Source organism: Pleurodeles waltl, chromosome 2_2, assembly GCF_031143425.1.
Source record: "Pleurodeles waltl isolate 20211129_DDA chromosome 2_2, aPleWal1.hap1.20221129, whole genome shotgun sequence".
NCBI classification, from domain to species: domain Eukaryota; kingdom Metazoa; phylum Chordata; class Amphibia; order Caudata; family Salamandridae; genus Pleurodeles; species Pleurodeles waltl.
Window position 1 is genome coordinate 974,514,125 of NC_090439.1, and position 20,662 is coordinate 974,534,786.

At 44.7% G+C, this 20,662-nt stretch overlaps 1 protein-coding gene across 2 annotated transcripts in view; it reads right to left on the bottom strand.

Moving 5' to 3' along the window:
* The window catches only part of TAF2 (TATA-box binding protein associated factor 2), a 663,535-nt gene that overhangs the window by 198,627 nt on the left and 444,246 nt on the right, over positions 1 to 20,662 (bottom strand). For both annotated transcript variants that reach the window (XM_069220673.1, XM_069220672.1), the window contains exon 20: positions 15,426 to 15,565. In XM_069220673.1, coding sequence (XP_069076774.1) covers positions 15,426 to 15,565 — 140 coding nt within the window. The remainder of the gene's footprint in view (positions 1 to 15,425; positions 15,566 to 20,662) is intronic.

A 20,662-nucleotide genomic window follows, 5' to 3' on the forward strand; every position in this document is an offset into this window, starting at 1 on the left:
ATTTCTTCGGAGCTTCTGGTGCAGAGAGGAGGCAGACTACCCCCACAGCATGCACAAGCAGGAAAACAGTCGAGAAGGCGGCAGGATCAGCGTTACAGAGTTGCAGTAGTCGTCTTTGCTACTATGTTGCAGGTTTGCAGGCTTCCAGCGCGGTCAGCAGTCGATTCCTTATCAGAAGGTGAAGAGAGAGATGCAGAGGAACTCGGATGAGCTCTTGCATTCGTTATCTGTAGTTTCCCCAGAGACAGAGACCCTAAATAGCCAGAAAAGAGGGTTTGGCTACCTAGGAGAGAGGATAGGCTAGCAACACCTGAAGGAGCCTATCACAAGGAGTCTCTGACGTCACCTGGTGGCACAGGCCACTCAGAGCAGTCCAGTGTGCCAGCAGCACCTCTGTTTCCAAGATGGCAGAGGTCTGGAGCACACTGGAGGAGCTCTGGACACCTCCCAGGGGAGGTGCAGGTCAGGGGAGTGGTCACTCCCCTTTCCTTTGTCCAGTTTCGCGCCAGAGCAGGGCTAAGGGGTCCCCTGAACCGGTGTAGACTGGCTTATGCAGAATTGGGCACCTCTGTGCCCAACAAAGCATTTCCAGAGGCTGGGGGAGGCTACTCCTCCCCTGCCTTCACACCATTTCCAAAGGGAGAGGGTGTCACACCCTCTCTCAGAGGAAGTTCTTTGTTCTGCCATTCTGGGCCAGGCCTGGCTGGACCCCAGGAGGGCAGCTGCCTGTCTGAGGGGTTGGCAGCAGCAGCAGCTGCAGTGAAACCCCAGGAAGGGCAGTTTGGCAGTACCAGGGTCTGTGCTACAGACCACTGGGATCATGGGATTGTGCCAACTATGCCAGGATGGCATAGAGGGGGCAATTCCATGATCATAGACATGTTACATGGCCATATTTGGAGTTACCATTGTGAAGCTACATATAGGTAGTGACCTATATGTAGTGCACGCGTGTAATGGTGTCCCCGCACTCACAAAGTTCAGGGAATTGGCTCTGAACAATGTGGGGGCACCTTGGCTAGTGCCAGGGTGCCCTCACACTAAGTAACTTTGCACCTAACCTTTACCAGGTAAAGGTTAGACATATAGGTGACTTATAAGTTACTTAAGTGCAGTGTAAAATGGCTGTGAAATAACGTGGACGTTATTTCACTCAGGCTGCAGTGGCAGGCCTGTGTAAGAATTGTCAGAGCTCCCTATGGGTGGCAAAAGAAATGCTGCAGCCCATAGGGATCTCCTGGAACCCCAATACCCTGGGTACCTCAGTACCATATACTAGGGAATTATAAGGGTGTTCCAGTAAGCCAATGTAAATTGGTAAAAATGGTCACTAGCCTGTCAGTGACAATTTGGAAAGAAATGAGAGAGCATAACCACTGAGGTTCTGGTTAGCAGAGCCTCAGTGAGACAGTTAGTCACTACACAGGTAACACATTCAGGCACACTTATGAGCACTGGGGCCCTGGGTTACCAGGGTCCCAGTGACACATACAACTAAAACAACATATATACAGTGAAAAATGGGGGTAACATGCCAGGCAAGATGGTACTTTCCTACAACAGGGACCACTAAGGTTAAGTCTGTGTCCCCCTCCCCAAAGTGAGTAGACCTCGGAAGGGTGTAGTCACCCTCAAGGACAGTAGCCATTGGCTACTACTCTAACGCCCCTATATCCAGGATTTAAGGGCTCCCTTGAACCTACCTTATCAGATTTCTGGCGATCTCATAAAGGCAACAAAAAGAAAGAAGAAGACTGCTAAGCTGACCCCCAGCAGAGAAGACTGAAGACACCAACTGACTTGGCCCCAGCCCTGCAGGCCTGTCTCCAGCTTCTGAAGCCCTGCTACAAAAAGGTGAAGCATCCTGCAGGACCAGCAAACTCTTAAAAGCCTCTAGAGGACTGCCTGCATCCCAGAGGACAAAGAGGTCCCGTGGACAGCGGTCCTGTCCAGAAAGAAACCCCACCCATGGATTCCAGAACTGCCCCAGATCCGCAAGTCCTGCCCACTCTGCACCTGACGCGCACGGTCCGTGTCCAGGTGACCCAACAGACTGGAGTTGGTCCCCAAGCAATTCTTATCTATTGACCACCCTGGGTTGACCCCTCCTGTCCAACACGGCGACGCCTGCTGCATAAATCCAGAGGACCCCCCTTACCGTGAGAGAACCATAAAAGATTTCCAACGCCTAAAGGTACCCCTGCACCCGCAGCTCCCTGGCCTTCGGGAATCTGACTACCAGCACCGCAACGTTCAGCAGGCGGCCCTTCTCATTGTCCAGCCTGTGGTTTTCAGGAACCGACCCCCTGGAACTAGCCTGCAGCATCTTTGTGATTCCCGGGCTCCCCCTACTGAAAGGGACTGGGAGCCAGACGCTGTGTATGCACCCTGCACCCAGCCACCCCTGCGCCGCTGAGGGTGTGTGTTTGGTGCTGCCCTTTGCCCCCCTAACCCCCAGTTTTCACCTAAACACTCCAAGGTCTGCCCTCCAAAGATGCAGGTACTTATCTGCAAGCAGGCCTGATACCGAGTGCCCATGGTCTCCAATATAAGCCCTTTTTAAATCTACCTCAACTCTGACCTCTGCACGCGGCCGGCCCAATGTTGCTGGTGCTGGTTGTTTGGGGTCAACTTGAACCCCAACCTGGGACATCCTAACCCCCGGAGACTGGAACTGTAAGTCTTGCACTTACCTCAAAACTGTACTAAGTTTACTTCCCCCCTAGAACTGTTCCTGAAAATTGCATTGTGTCAAATTTTAATACAGATATTTTCTAGAAAACCATTTAACTTGCCTTATTGTAACAAAGTGGTATTGATACATATGTTGGATATTTACTTGCAAATATACTTACCTGCAAACTGAATCTTGTGGTTCTAGAAGTAAAGTAACAAAATATATTTTTGCTATATAAGAATAATTGGCCTGGAATTTGTCATTGAGTGTGCTTCATTTATTGCCAGTGTGTGTACAACAAATGCTTTGCACAACCCCCTGGCAAGCCTAACTGCCCGACCACAATACCACAAAAGAGAGCATTAGAATTATCTACATTAGCCTCTGTTAATCCTCTGGGGAACCCCTGGACTCTGTGCACGCTATATCGCATGTTGATATAGTATATACAGAGCCAGATTCCTACACCGTGATATAAGGCAAGTCTTATATATACAGTGAAAGGTGCATGCACCATTTCACGCAGGCTGCAATGGCAGGCCTGCAGACATAGTTTGCACAGGCTCCCATGGGTGGCACAGTACATGCTGCAGCCCACAGGAGACCCCTGGTGCATCAATGCCTGGGTACCTAAATACCATTTACAGGGACTTACAGGGGTGCACCAGTATGCCAATTGTGGGTGAAAGGATCACGTATCAAGTCACCTTTAGGAGAGAAAGCACTGACACTGGGGTCCTGGTTAGCATGATCCCAGTATACTACAGTCTAAACACACTGAAACCAGGCAAAAAGTGGGATTAACTATGTCAGAAAGATCCTACTTTCTTTCAACTCTTCCCCCTGAAGACCTCAAGCTCCAAGAAGCCCCAGCCTCCCACGGCTTCTGTCCAACTTGGGAGACGGTGGGCCTTTGCTGTAGCTACCGAGACGGAACCCCTGTGCACCCCTGTTGTTGTTACCAGGGCTTGGTGACTCTTCCTCCTAAAGATCTTCGAGCTCCAAGAAGCCCCAGCCTCCAGCACCCTGTAACTCTAAGAGCAGTGACCTCCCTTCAACTCCAGTGGTGTGGGACCCCATCTTTGTTGTGCTGCTGAGGCCTCCTTGGAACTTCTGGTGCCTGCAGCCAGTGGGTAATCGCAGGGTCTCCAAGGATTCCTGCTGGCTCTTCTTGTTGCTGAGGACCAACCCCGACTCCCCTCCAAGGATAGATTCGTTTGGACCTCACTGGTCCCCAAAATCCTGCAATCCTCCCTGCAGCTTGTTCCTGCTTTTACCAAGGCTTGTTGGTGGCTCTGCTGACCATGACCCCTCTGCAATCCGATAACCGACGTGGACAGCTCATGGGTGAGACCAAGGATCTCCTGCATCAGCTGGACTCCGCAGCTGTGCTTCTTACATGACCATCCTGCAGGAGCTTCTCCCCAAGTAGGGTGGGCATTGCCCACTTGCACCGTTTGGACATCTCCGAGTGGTCTGGACTCTGTCCCCTTCTTTTTTAGGTTCTTCATGTCAAGAATCCACCCTTGGGTTCCTCCAATCTGGTTCATGGGTCGCAACAGCAGCTGGGCAACAGAGACTCTCATTGACTCCAATGAAGGCTTCCGATGTCACTTCACCCCGATGCACACGGGCTCCGTGGTGTAGGTACTCCACTTTCCTGGGTATCCACGGGTGGGGGCACTATCAAACCTTCCTTGTGCCAACTGGTTCCATTGGGGTCCTCTGAGAAGGGTCATGAATCCTAAAAATTCCAACTTCAATGGTTCTGTGCTAGTCTGTGGGACAACCAGCAAGGTAACACCTCTGCACATGGGCACCTGGGGGATTTCTACTACTTACCTTGGGTATTTCTGCACTTCATCAGCACCTGGGATCCTAACACACTTACCGTGGTTGGACACCTCCATTCTTTATCACTTTCTTAGTATATGGTTTGCCCCCTCCCACCTATAGGACCCTATACATTTCTCTGCTTTTTCTGCTTGTTACTGAGTATATCTATTGTGTGTAGATATCTCCAAGTGGAGATATACCAGAGGGAGAATAGTACTAGTGTTCTAATAAAGACTGCTTTGTTTTCATAACACTTGGTGTGGTCCTTTCATGTGTGAACATCACTGACTGGCTATTGGGGCACTGAAAGTGCTTTACACTGCTCCCTGATAAGCCTGATCTGCTCTCCACAGCTACCCCTAAAGAGCTTTGGGTACCTAGGGACCACAAAACTATCACTAAGGGTGGCTTGGACTCAGTATAGGGAGACACACCATAAGTGTACACCATAAGTGTACACCATAAGTGTACACCATAAACTGAGCCAGCCTCCTACACAGAGGACCACCCTATTGTGCTTTACGTGGAAAAAAGGTTCTTCCTGGGTAAGTGCCTGTATCTCACTAACCTGCCAGAGGGAAGTTATGACTACCATAAAAACTACTTCCCAGGAATTAAACTGCAAAGGACTGAGTGGAGTGGTTCAAAAGGAGGGCCCAAGAGCTTAAGGTAAGGTTCCACATAGGAGCAGCTTGAAGGCTCTGATAACAGGTGCCCTAAAGTGAAGTGCCTGTTTTGGAGATAAGTAGTGACACCAGCCAAATGATGTCTAATAGAGGTAAAAGCGAGGCTGCAAATGCAGCAGGTAAACAATATCTTGAATTGCTGCTTACAGAGGATCCGTGTTTCAGGGAGAAAGTAGTATACAAACGTTTCTACTTGGCTGCAAAGCCTGCTCTTGTGTTAGGCCAGCAGAATGGTCATGCATTCTGCCGGTAGATTCATGTAGCCAAATTCCAAGTCTTCTGGAGTCAAATTGCAATATTGAGCTATTTGGGGCTGGGAGTGTTTTGATTTTGGGAGAAAAGATCCATTCTGTTTGTCAGCTTTTAATGCAGCAGCAGAGAGAGGTCGAGAAGTGTGGTGAACCAGGGCTGTCTGGCCCACATTGGGGCTACTAGAATGAGGGATGTTCGCCAGAGCCTACAAACCACAAATAGAGGACATGGGAGAGGTGGAAAAGTGTAGGCAAATATCCCTGAACAGCTCATCCATAATCCATTGCCCTCGGACTGTGGGTGTGGAAACCTGGAGGCAAAGGTTTGGCATTTTGTGTTATAGGCTGTGGCGAACAGGTCTATGCGGGGGAACCCCCGATGGAGGAAGTATGGGACTAGGACGTGGGGTGGAGTTACCACTCGTGCACATGTTGATGCATCTTGTTAAGCAGCTCTGCAAAGTTGCTGTCCACCCTGGGTATGTACTGAGGAGATGGATCTTGTGATGAATTGTCCACTGCCAAATGCCCAGGGCTGTGGCCGACAACTGAGTGGGATGTGTAATGTTTCTGCAGGTAAAACATGGTAGTTGTGTTGTCCATCCAGGCAAAAATTACCTTGTGTTGAATGAGGGGGAGGAAGATCTTGAGGCCTAACTGGATCTCCAAAAACTCCAGGTAGAGATCCCATTGACTGGGTGACCACATACCTTGTACAGGCAGGTCTTGAAAGTGTTCGCTACAACGATCAGTGAGGTTTCCATGGTGATGGACATTTGCATAATTGGATCCAGGAAGGGCTGTCTCCGCAACTGATTGCTGGCATTCCACTACTGCAGAGAGCAATGAGTACGGCCTCAAATTAACATTAGATCTTCCCATTGAACATCCACTTGAGACTACTGTGCTGCTAGGCACTCCTGCAACTGATGAATGCGTACCCTAGTGTGTGGCACTGTGGCTTTACAAGAGGCCATCATGCCTAGGACGCGCACGATCATCCTGACTTTTACCTTGCAACCAAGCTGAAAAAAGAGGTGGCATTGTTGGAAATGCTTGCATCCTTCGTGGGTGGAGGAATGCTTTCCCCCACTCAAGAATCAAGTATGGCCCTGACGAAAGGCTAGAGCTGTAGGGGCTGGATATGGGATCTGGTTGAAATTACGGTGAAGCCTAGGCTGTGCAAGAGATGCCAGTCATCCAGATAAGGGAAGAAGTGGATGCTGCTCCTTCTCTGAACGTCAGCACTTTGAATGAATAATGATGACCACTTACCACAAACCAGATGAACCTTCAATGTGCAAGGCAGACAGGGATGTAGAAGTAGGCATCACTTAAGTTAAGGAAGGTGATTAAGTCGACTTGCTGTAGCAGTGAAATGACGATACAACAGACTCAATGGTTCCGAAGGACCGTTTTTTAATTATGGAAAGCGAGACAAGCTGAGCACGAGTATTCTCGATGGTCGGGAGACAAACATAGGTTACAGACTAGATGTTTGTCCTCAGGTACTTCAAGTGACACTTGGGGCAAAAATTGAATGGAGTCCTTTACAACACAAGAACATTTTCTTGGGTCGAAGATGATGTCGAAGGCCCATGAGGCAAAGCCCGGATCAGGGTGTCAAAAATGGCTGATCTGCAGACAAAACTGAGTCAAATGGAGTACGCAATAGGTGATTGCAGACTCTTCCAGCGAGAAACGGATTAGAGAGGCTCCCGTGAGAACATTACACAGTGTCGAATCAAAGCTCATGGGACAAGTCTGAACCCAACAGCAGAGAAAAACCAATCTAACAATGGAGCTGATGCCCATATGTATTACCAGTAATAGGTGGAGTCAGAGTACCACATGATGTACCACATGACTCAAGAAGACCTCTTCAAAGAAAAACAACTTGCACACATCCAAGCCCAACACTAGACGGCAGGATTATGAACAGCATGTGCATCTGCAGCGACACGTGCCACAAACATCCATTTACAAAATAACAATATAGAATATGAAATTACTTTTGGGGACTACTCTGCTTCATGCAACTGTGCAATGTGGGTACCAACTAATAGAAAAAAAATGTTTTCTTTTGGAATAAGACTGTGTATGTAATAAAGTAAGCACAAGAAAATAATTTAATACACAAGAAACTTTTAATTATCACAGGAAATCAGATTCTTCTGCATGTCGTACATATACATTTACAAATGTCACTTAATTCAATAATTCTAAAGGTTCCTCTTGTCAGCCCCACTGTTGGTGACTCTCTAGGTTTATAGCTTTTCTGCAGCCTCATAAATTTAGAAATACGCCCATGAGAAATAGGCACCCAGAAAAAACTTGACATAGCATAGACATTACACTGTGACCAAACTCTATAGTGCAGAGCATTTCTGATGACTTCAGAAGACGTGACGCACATGGCCCATTAAATGGCGTCTCATCAATTCTACCATTTCTGTGGTCCAGAGAGATCAAATATATCATACATACCAATACTGCGATGCAAAACTACAAAGATAGAGCTTTTGGAGAATAAATTGGGGGATTTTATTTTCCCCACTGAAGTACATTGCAACACATGTTATTTTCGGCGGGAGTGTCCTGCCTGAATCGGGTCTGTTGTCACGTATGAGCAGAGTATAGATGAAAACAGGTTAACGCAATAGAAATCACCAGGATGTCAGACCACAGTGTAGACAACGATATATCTGCTGAAAGAGGGCTACTGACTAAACATGGGACTTGCTAAGTAGTGAAGCACCTGACCTCCTCTATCACTGAAATCAGGCTCAATCCCTCATCGGCTCCAACATCATCATGGCAATCCCAGCGGGCTACAAGATCGCTCAACAGTTCTGCCTTCATAAGCCAAGAGGAGGACTCACTATCATCAACAAGGAATCCATCAAATACACAACATCCACAGAAAACGCCACCCTATTCATGGAACACCTACAGTTCAAACTGCAGATCTCTGAAAATTTCACAGTGAATGGAACCCTCGCCTACATTACATGAGCTACCTTTACCAACCTCATCTCCAACTTCGTTGCTCCGCTCACCATTGACTCAAGAGCCTACATTCTCCTCAGTGACCTAAATTATCATCTGGAAGACCAAAACGACATCTGCAACCACGTGGCCGTGCATTCTTCAGAATCACCGGGACTCTGCCTGCACTTAGGAAAGCAAAAAGGAATCTTCCTTGAAGTGAAGGAGTCACTCCCTTGCAACCGCAGGCACCTCAACGGTGATGACTGGCTTGTGGATCCTGCTGTCCCACTGACTCTGCAAGGCTCTGCGAACACAGGTGGTGGTTCTGTGGCTCTCTAGAGGTCTGACCTATCTTCCTTACAACTGGGAAGTTTGCGCTCCCTTGCTGGAGCAACTTGGCTGGAAACTCTGTGCACTTGGTCTGCTTGCCGTTGCCAAGGTTTGCTGGCTCTTCAGTCCGAAGACATCTTAGCTCCAAGAAGCCCCAGCCTTCAGCATTCTCCAACTTTAAAAGCGAAACAACCCCTGCTCCACAGAACTCCTTGAAAGCTTGAGCAATATCAGACTCACTCAGCTCTTCTCAGAACCAACAGACACCGCACAACACACATTGGACCCCATTTACACCACAAGCAAAGCATCTAATACAATTTCACCACACCACTCACATGGGCCAACCACTCCATCATCCACTTCCAATTCAACACACCTCATGTCAACACCCTAACTAGGTTGCAGACTGGCTAATCACCCTCAGCATGGATCAACCTAGCCCCACAGACAACCTCAACAAGGATATCAACAACTGGATCAAAAACTGCACGGATGCCCTCACACCTATCAAACCCAACAAGCATAGGACATCACACAAGCAGGCCAGCTTGTACGCAGAAGACCTCCTAGACACCAAAGAAAAAAGAACACTGTAAACAGCTAGAAAGGAAATGGAGAGCTAAGCACAAGACCACCAACAGAACTACCTACAAGGCTGCACTCTGACTCTATCACCAGTGAATAAGAGAAACCAAGAAGAAAGCACTAGTGGAATGCATCAAAGGAAGTTCCATCAGCTGCAAGGAGATATTCTCGATTGTCAAGGATTTCACTTCGTCCTCAGCCATAGTCACCAACATGGCTGCCTCCCAGCAACTCTGTGACAACGTATCCAATTTCTTCCGCAGCAAAATCGCAAACACCTAGAGCAACTTCGCAAATCCTATCAACCCCAGGGAACTCATTGCTAACCTCTCACCAGGCACCTGACCGAGTAGACAATTCTCACCAGAACCTACACAGCAGCAATCATGAGGACCATCAAATTAGGGGCTCCAATGAACCCAGGCCCCACCACATCTACAACCTGGAAACCACCAATCAGCACCACCCTGATTCAAATCATTAACACCTCCATTATATCCACCACTTTCCCAGATGAATGGAAACTTGATGAAGATGAATGGAAATCAACGCCCTTCTCAATAAGCCACCAGCAGACCCTAATCAACCAAGCAACTTCCGACCCATCTTACTGCTTCCCTATCCAGACAAAGTGACTGAGAAGGCCATCAAAAAGAAGACTCCAGGAGGCTGGAATATAAGGATTCCTATCAAATGTGTCTGTTCCTTCCTCACAGGAAGAACCCAAAAGGATCAGGCTGCCGCCCTTCATATCAGAAACCAAGAAATTGATATGCAGGGTCCCACAGGGATCATCCCTCTGCCACATCCTTTTCATAAACATGACACCACTCACCAACATCATCATATCACAAACATCACTGTCACCTCCTACGCCACTGTCACCCAATTCATCCTCTCCCTGATGGACAAAACAACCACCACTAGAACCAACTTCAGCAACTCTAGGACCAAGATAGCAGGCTGGATGAGAACCAACTGCCTGCAGCTCATCTCCCACAAGACTGAAGTTTTGGTCTTTGGCAACAAGGCTGGGCAGTTGGAGGTGGGACCAACAACCACAGATCACTCATAAAATCTCAAGATCATCCTAGACCACAAGCTCAACATAACGGCTCAAGTCAATGCAGTGTGACCTCCGGCTTTGCTATCCTACCTATGGTGCGAAAAATCTTCACATGGTTGCCTCAGAACACCAGACAGGCCGTCATGCAAACACTCTCACCAGCAGGCTGGACTACGACAACACTTTTTATATCAGAATCACCAAGCAACTCCCACACAGACTCCAGACCATCCAGAACACTGTTGCAAGACTTGTACTTAAATTCCCACATCACACCACACATCAGAAAGCTTCACTAGCTCCCTATTCACATGTGCAGTCAATTAAAACTTTGTATGCATACATACACAACAAAGGACCAGATTACCTGAACAGCCCACCAGACACCTACGCTCTGCCTCATTCGCACACATCGCACACATCCCCCACATCCGCAAAAGCAAAACTGCAGATCGTTCATTCTCCTACACTGCACCCAAAATATTGAACAACCTCCCTCAACACATCAGAGCCTCCTCCTGACATCCTGAGTTCCACAAGAAGCTGAAGGTGATCGTCTTGGGTGATTAGTGTGCTATACAAATCAATATAACATAACATATCAAGGCAACAACATACAAATGATAAGGTGACATGACACTTTAAATCCTTCTCCGAACTCTCGCATTAGAAGCATCTGTCTACACTATGAAGGGCTGGCTGTAGTTTGGTGCTCTCAGTACATTTGCTTGGTACAATGCCTGTTTCAGGTCTTTAAAGAGTGATAACTTCCATTAATGCTTCTTGTATGTTAGGGCTGTCAAGTTGCAACTATGGTCCAATTGTTAGCCATAAACTACCCAAGAGCCTAGAATTTGGCTTCAAGTACCGAACAATAGTTAACCACCTGGAACTTGGCCTCCAGCAAATGAAACCTACCCAATTTCATCCTGATGATAAGGGTACAAAATAGAAGCCTAACTAATGTGACATTTGGTTACTCTTATGATCAGTTCAGCTAGCTGCAGCTCAACCATTGTCTTTTGTAGGTAGGTGCCCAAAGCGCTGTTTCCAACTGTCAGTGACAACAGATATGCCATTTAAGGCAACAACAGAGGATCCCTCCTAGCTACCAAAAACTCAGTCCATCGTTCTCTGCAATGTGGTTTAGACATTCAACCTAAAGGCAAAGCTCACTAATGGCCTACGGATACTTCAGAGAACATTTATTGCATATTTTGAAGTTGTGCTTAGACCCCACAGGGGGGGTACCACAGGGAGACACTGTGTGGATCCGTGACTGACATCTGCTTCCTGTAGTCCAGGCATGGTTTAAAGTTTATGGTTTTCAGGGAAGATATTTCCTTTTGCACAATATCTAAAAAATAAAATTACAAAAAAAAACATTTTTTTTTAGTCGATAAACACGGAGAAAAACCTGGGAGCAGAGATCCAGATCATAGAAGGGTGAGTAAAGAAAGGAACTGATCTCTGCAAGCAAGGGTGGTGCCTTTTTATGGCTGTCTCATCACTTCATGGGACTGCACAAAGTCACCGCAAAACCAGTGGTACCACCTATTGACATGCGGCAAAAGTCCCAGATCAAGTCTGGCACCTGGGGGAAATTCAAAAGGTGCCAAATCTGCTGTTTAAAGTATACCTCAGAAAATGGAGATGTCAATTTGAAGCAGTGACCTAGATGGAAAAGTCTATTTCTTTTTCTAGGAAGTGAGTGTCTATATGCTCCTAGATAATCTTAGCAGAGTCTTGAGTGTCTTCATGTTGCAACTCGTGTTTTTTCCTTATCTATATGTAATAAAGGACCGTGTGTATGTATGGCTGGCTCTGGAGCAGTTGTGTCTATAGCTTCCCACTACTTTGCTGCCACTTTATCTAATCTATGCCTGGTCTTTGTCAGAAGTATACAAGAATCAGTTACAGTATCAAATTATTTATTCTTTTGCAAAAGTCTGTGCATTTGTTTTTCCAACGTTGAATCTGCTTTTGTTGACAATAGTTTTTAGGTCCTTCTTTTAGTATTGCCATGTATCAGACTTTTTGTCCCCTGGTCTGGATTCTTTTTTTTTTTTTTTTTAAGGCTGAGCCAGAGGAGTTTAGGCTTCTTCGGTACACTGGTATTTTTTGTTTTCGATTTGGGTGTCAGCAACCTTACGACTGTAGATGCTTTCCAAGCTAATGGTGTTCGTTTGGCCTCGGAGTTTGATATTTTCAGCTCCAGAGACTAGTGCTCACTCTTGGCTTTAGCTTTTAGTGTTGAATGTCTTCTAATAACTTTTCAGGTTCCTTCATCTCTACTGGAGTTGTGTCATCCACATACAACTCATGGATTTGTTCTCTATGTGCCTCATCTACTGTCCAATGTGTCTGAGCCTTCTTTTTTGGACTGGCAGTATTCAGCCAAACTCTGTTCCTTTGCCTCTCAAAAGAGCAATACACCCACTGCTTTTTTGTCTCTTATTTCTAAAATATTTTACCTAAAGTGAGAACAGACTTAACATGAATCAGACGTATGGCTGATAGGTAAGCACATATTACAGAGCACGAGACCTTGAATTTGAGTGAATTTCAACAGCACTTCGGACAAAATTTAGAAGCCTTTTTCCATATCTGTTAGAGTGAAGGCACTGAATGGACTCAAAGATCAACATTACCCCTGAGAAGTATCCCTGCCCCCTTGTAGGGGAGATGCAGAAGGGTACAGGGTACTGTGTACTTACGCTCTATGTCACAGAGTCTGAGTACATTTGACACCCTAAAGAAAAAGCTTAGCTCACTTGGGATATTTACAGACCTAACACCTTGATGACGTAATAATGTACAGCATGTGAATCTAAAGAGTGTTCTCGCTGCCTAGCATGATTTAATCTTAAAATTGCTAGTCTACTACATACTGCAAAGACTCAGAGTTTGGGAATTCTGGTTTGGCCTGTTGCCAATTAGAACAAATAATACTAGTAAAATACTTTTAAGCGAAGTTTATGCACTGCATAGAAAACCTGTATCACTTAATGATTTATGTAATCATTAATAAACACTATACATTGCAATAACACCAAACATTAACTTTAACCAGCAATAAAGCCAACTAGACATTACACACCTAAAAATACTTGCTGATTAAACACTCTTGCTTGCTTTGGTTCACGGAAGTCGGGAAGGAAAACACAGAACATACTATGGGGACAGGCTAAGAAAGACAATGATACAGGACATCTCATTTTAAACTATTATAAGGCAACACTGCAAATGACCAAAGTATAGGTCTTACACAAGACCTAGAAGGGATGCGAAAATGAGCAAATCCGACAACGATTGAAATTGAGACCTGGTTTTCAGCTAAGGAAACAGGTTCTCCCTAGAGGAAGGAATTTCAATAACTTATAATATGTTTTTTGGGTCCAAGTCCCAGTGAAACACTGGTAAGGTAACAAAACTTAAAGTGATAGTGGGGATGTAGTTAGACTTGAGTCCCTTGAGTATATCCATGGTCCTGCCCAAAACTGCAAAGATTGCGCCCTATAAAACACTAGGAAGTCAACAAAATTCTGACCTGTAAAACCGTCCCTTTCGTTTCTTCACTGGGTCTAAGACAATAAATTAGCTGAATTATAATGAAAAATAACTTTCTGCAAAGTTCTATTGTTGCAGCAAACAAGTGGATCACATCAAACCAGTCGCCACCACAGTTAGACAATGAAAGTGGAAGGATATTAGAAGAATGAAGAAAATAACACACAAAACAAGTGAAGTCACCGCTTTTCATAGAAAGTTGGTATTTGTGGGACTACTCAATGGAAAAGAAATGAGAGGCATTTGCCAATAGGGATTCTGACTGAGCAGGCCAGAAGGAAAACAGCCCCAATGTCTGGCTCATGGACCCTATAGAAAAGACAACAGATTTTTCACCCAGGGAAAACACTTTCATATCACTAACTGCAACTTTCACCTAACCTTATAATTACTGGAATTTAGACACCAGAAAAAACACAGAAAAAAACACATGGAATGCCTCCTCATCTCTTAACTTGCCATAACATCAGTTATTCTGTATGCTGTACGCAAACTAAATATTGCCTTCTCACATCACCAATTGGATTGAAAGAAAAACATATCTGAAAAGAAATATGAAATATGAAAGAAATAAAAGGGACCTTTGAGTGGATGGTTTAGTATTTAGGTAGGTTTGGATTGATAAATTTGATTACTGTACGAGCAATGGCTATGATGGGTGCTTTAAAGAGACATTTTAGGTTTCGCCTGAACAGCATACATTTTTAGGTTTTGCCTGTCAGCCAAATCTATTGTTCACAAAAAAAAAAAGCTTACAACAGGCTTAGAGCCTGCCCGTTACTACCATCAGTTGGCTTCCACACCATTCTAATTTAATTGCTTCCGATTGGTCACCACATACTGATCCTTCCTCCTGCCTCTAGGTGCTTCCAGTGTGTACCTCTGTTGTGGAGCATTGGCCTAGTACAGCTTCCTGCATGCGACCAGTGTCCTTACACTAGTCACGGGGCCCTGCAGGAACTTTTTTTTTTTTTTTACTTGCACCCTCTAAAAGTGCATGTGTTTCCAATCACTCTCTCCTTCCATCGTCCATGCTCTTGCCCCCCCAGCAACTCCCTCTCTCCTCCCCCGCATCTCCCTCATTTTTCTTTCCCCATCCCCCTTCCTCCACCTGTTCTCTTATTGCTGCTCCTTCTCTCTCACCTCCCTCTTGTTGCTTTCCCCCCCCTCCAGTTATATATTTATATACTTACACACATGTATATATACACACACTTTTTTAAATCTTTATTGTCTGCTCCTATTTCAATAAGATTTGTTTACAATGTCATAGCCTTTCATTATCAAAGCCAATTAGCATAGCTTCATAACTTGCTACAGGTTTCAATGTTCCTTCTCAAATACTTTTTGGTGACATTACCCTGAATGTTTTTGAGCCAGTCGATTATATTCGTCAATTCAAAATATCAAAAACAAACAAAGATAATTACCTCTTGTATAATCTACAACTGCATCCAAGGCAGCCACACGAACATCCACAAAGTGTCCAAACTCTGCATACGACTTGAAAAGAGTAGGGTCACTGGGGACATGGCCATTTTTCTGTAAGACACGAATGGCTCTCAGGCAGCTGCAAAAGAGTAAAGACCGCACCCCTCACTGCACAGTTCACAATGATCACACAAACATGTGCATTTTAACTTCTGAGCAATAACCTTTAACACATTTCTGTAGCTATTACTTTACAGGTTTGTGACCTAAAACTAAACAGATCCAAATCCAATCAGACTTCAGTGAAAGTATGTTGCTTTCTTCTTTCATTTCTATATTGACCATCTTTAGAGCAGAGGTGGCAAGTGTTCACGCTGTAGCAATGTTGATAATGATAAGTCAAAAGCTGGGATCAACTAAAGGCTCAGAACACTCAGGCCCTCATTACGAGTGTGGCGGTCTTAAGACCGCCGCACCCGCGGTGACAGTCTTACCGCTGCAGACTTGGCGGTAAAGACAGCTGCATTATAAGTAGGACAGTTTGTCCAAAGCCAAACCGCCACAACGCAGCCCAGCCTGCCGGTGCAGTCGCACTGAAGCAGCCGGCAGTGAGCTCCTCTGGGCTGGCGGCAGGCCTCAGACCGCCGGCCGTATTAGGAGGCAGCATACCATCAAACTCGTCCTGCCACGAAAAGCCTAGCGGTAACACACCCGGCGACAGGAATCCCCATTCCCCATTCCTGTTGCCGGCACATGCCCTCCACACACATCCAATCCCCACCCCACCCAAACGCACACATCCATACTAACACCCCACCCGCTCTCACACTGACATACACACACCCCACTAACACATAACCACCCCCTCTGCAATCATTCACACCCCACCCCCTCCGCATTCATACACACCCCCTCTGCATTCATACATACCCCCACCCCTCCACACAAGCATACATTTACACCCCCCTCATCCGAACACATCCATACAAACATCCCATCATCCGCACACTTCCATACAAACACCCCCTCATCCGCACACACTTCCATACAAACACCCCTATAGCAGCACATATTTCCATACAAACACCCCCACATCCGCACAGTTCCATACAAACACCCCCAGCTGACTGCACGCATACACAAAGACACCCCTACTCACTCGCATAGACACACCCACTCAGACTAGCACATATGCACCCCTTCATCCGCACGCATACACAAAGACACCCCCACTCACTCGCAGACTTACACTTGCATGCATCCTAATACACACACCTACTCACTTGAACCCCGACACACACTCTCCCCTCTGCATACATGCAGACACACACACCCTGCATGCACACACACACAGGCACACCCATTCCACTACACATACATGCACACACCACACACATGCAAGCCTATGCCCCCTCGGTCCACTAACCTGTTTCAGCGAGGTGGTCGTCCGGGAGGGGATGGGTCCTGCCATCTTCCACCGCAAGCACCGCACCGCTAAACAGGACACCGCCGCGCTGTATTGAGCATCGTAATACAGCAGGCGGAGTCCTGTTGGCGTGGTGGTGCTGGTAGTGGAACCGCCTCTCTTCCTCCATCAGTCAGGCCGACGGGATTGGATTTTCTCCCGTAAACGGGCAGAAATACAAACCAACTTAAAAAATGGAGGTGTTCTGGCCGCCAACACTGGCAGTCTATTGGCAGCAGCAGCTTCTGAGGTCTTGCATAAAGACCGCCAAAATCATGCTGATGGCCTCAGTTTTAGAAAACAGACAGTGATATCCTCCCTTCTGTGCACTGCTACTCCATCCTGCAATGGCCAGCTGGGGACCCAGGAATTCAGTTGAACAATGGTAATTGTAATTGTATTTATATAGCTCTCATTACCCGTGACAAGGCACTGAAGTGCTTTTTGGTGAGAAGCACGATACCCCAGAACTCAAAACGTATTAGTGGTGGATTAGTATAGGGAAATATACGCTATTCATCTGAACGGTGGACATGAAAGTCTGTTAGTTAGACTGAATATGAAAAAGGAGCGATAGAGGAGGGAAGAGTCTAGAAAGAGCTATTTAGGATGGTATAGTAGTAAAATTAGGTTTGGGATGAGTCAAAGGAGGTATAGAGGGGAAAGAGTTGAGAAATGGTTAATAGGGAAATCATAGTAGTTCAAGGATATTAGAGGATATTTTGAGAGAGCTACAGGATGTGAAAATAGTGTATTGGAGAAAGTTGAAGGGTTTGTTTCTACAGTAGGAGTAAGGTAAAAAATATATGGATATATAACTACATACAAAGGTATACATGTATTAGAAAAATAATAAATATATATAAAGCTGTTTCATATAAAGTCCCATATGTGCATTTATGGTTATGTAGTTAGAAACTCAGAGTTTCACGTGTTGTTGTACATAAAGCTAATTTATCTGAGTGTTTTTTATATATTTTTTTTAATATTTTTTTTATGTTTTCACTTATTTATATTTATGTAGTTTTATTTTGTGTTTACCCTACTATTTCAATAGTCAAGCGTCTATAGTTATAATTATGATCATATTTACACATTGTGATGTATAAAACAGAATATAGACCCATAAGGATAAAATCAAATAACATATGTGAAGTACACAGTGACCTATATACATGTAAGCATATAAATATATATGTATATATACACACCATATGTAATAATATATACATTTATTAAGCAGAACTATAAGAATATCACTACATTTTCAAAAAACATAAATTGTGTGTGTGTGTGTATGGAAAATGTCACTTACCCAGTGTGCATCTGTTCGTGGCATGTTGTGCTGCAGATTCACATGCTATGCATATCGATTCCGACATCTAGTGTTAGGCTCGGAGTGTTACAAGTTCTTTTTCTTCAAAGAAGTCTTTTAGAGTCACAGGATCGAGTCGTGACTCCTCTCGGTTCCATTGCGCATGGTCATCGACTCCATTGTTAGATTCTTTTCCCGCAGAGGGTAAAGAAAGGAGTGATAAAGTGTGTAAGAGAAAAGAGATGTCCATGTAAATGTATATATATATATATATATATATATATATATGTACAAATGTGCTAACTTAAACCACTACAGGCTTCCGGGGAGGAGGGAGGGTGCATGTGAATCTGCAGCACGACAAGCCACGAACAGATGTACACTAGGTAAGTGACATTTTCCGTTCGATGGCATCTGTAGCTGCAGATACACATGCTATGCATAGACTACAAAGCAGTTAGTCCTCCCAAAAAAAGCCAGCGGTGGCTAGCCTGTAGGAGTTGAAGTTGTTTGAAATAATGTTCTTAGGACAGCTTGTCCTACAGTGGCTTGTTGTTGTGATAAAACATCAACACAATAGTGTTAAGTAAATGTATGAGGTGTTGACCATGTAGCTGCTTCATATATATATATCAGCCATTGGTATGTTTCCTAAAAAAAAAGCCATTGTTGCACCTTTCTTTCTTGTAGAATGTGCTTTAGGAGTGACTAAACGTTGTCTTTTTGCTTTGATATAACATGTTTGTATACATCTAACAATCCATCTTGCTAAACCTTGTTTTGATATAGGATTGCCTGTATGTGGTTGTTGAAAAGCTACAAAAAGTTGCTTTATTTTTCTAAGCTGTTTAGTTCTGTCTATGTAATACATTAGAGCTCTTTTAAGATCTAGTGTATGCAGAGCTATTTCTGCCACAGAATCTGGCTGGAGAAAGAAGACTGGCAATTCCACAGTTTGACTGATGTGAAATGGGGAGACTACTTTTGGTAGGAATTTTGGATTTGTTCTTAGTTCAACCTTCTGTCTGTGTACTTAGAAAAATGGTTCTTCAAGAATGAAAGCTTGTATTTCACTTACTCTTCTTAAAGAAGTAATTGCCACCAGGAAGGCAACTTTCCATGTTAGAAACTGAATTTGTCAAGAGTGTGTGGGTTCCAGAGGTGGTCCCATAAGTCTTGTAAGCACTATATTTCAATTCCAAGATGGAACTGGTGGTGTTCTTGGTGGAATGATGTGTTTTAACCCTTCCATGAAAGCTTTAATACCAGGAACTCTAAATAAAGAACTATGTTGAATAGTTTGTAAGTATGCAGATATTGCAGTAAGGGGTATTTTTATGGAAGAAAAAGCTAAATTTGATTTTTGCAAATTAAGTAAGCAAAATACAATGTCTTGTATTGATACTTTAAGAGGATCTATGGTTTTAGATCGACAATAATAGACAAATCTTTTCCACTTGTTTGCGTAACACTGTCTAGTAGTGGGTTTTCGTGCTTGTTTAATGACATCCATACATTCGGATGGGAGTTTTAAATATCCAAATTCTATGACCTCAGGAGCCAAATCGCTAGATGGAGAGCATTGGGGTCTGGATGTCTGATTTGACCGTTGTTTTGTGTTAACAAATCTGGTCTGCGTGGGATTTGGAGTGAGGTACTACAGATAGATCTAGTAGTGTTGTGTACCACAGTTGACGTGCCCATGTTGGTGTTGTGAGTATCATGTTTAGCAAAGTTTGACGCAACTTGTTGACTAGAAATGGAAGGATTGGGAGAGGAGAAAAAGCGTAAGCAAATATCCCTAACCAACTGATCCATAGAGCATTGCCTCTGGATAGAGGATGTGGTTGTCTGGAGGCGAAGTTTTGGCATTTTGTATTTTCGCTTGTTGCGAATAGATCTATGTCTGGTGTTCCCCACTTTAAAAAGTACTTTTGAAGTACTTGAGGGTGAATCTCCCATTCGTGGGTTTGTTGGTGATTTCTGCTGAGGACATCTGCCAACTGATTGTCTATCCCTGGAATGTACTGTGCTAATAGATGAATTTGATTGTGAATTGCCCATTTCCAAATTGTTTGGGCTAGAATGGACAGTTGAGATGAATGTGTCCCTCCCTGTTTGTTGAGATAATACATGGTTGTCATGCTGTCTGTCTTTATAAGAACATTCTTCTGTTTGAGAAGAGGTTGAAATGCCTGTAAGGCAAGAAACACAGCTAATAATTCTAAAAGGTTTATGTGTAGCTGTTTCTGTTTGACATCCCATGGCCCTTGAATATTGTGATCGTTTAGGAGAGCTCCCCAACCAATCATTGATGCATCTGTCCTAATTATGGTCTGAAGCACAGGGTCTTGAAATGAACGCCCCTTTATTAAGTTGCTGCAATTCCACCACTGAAGGGACATATGTGTCTGGCGGTCTACCAACACTAGATCTTGAAGTTGACTGTGTGCCTG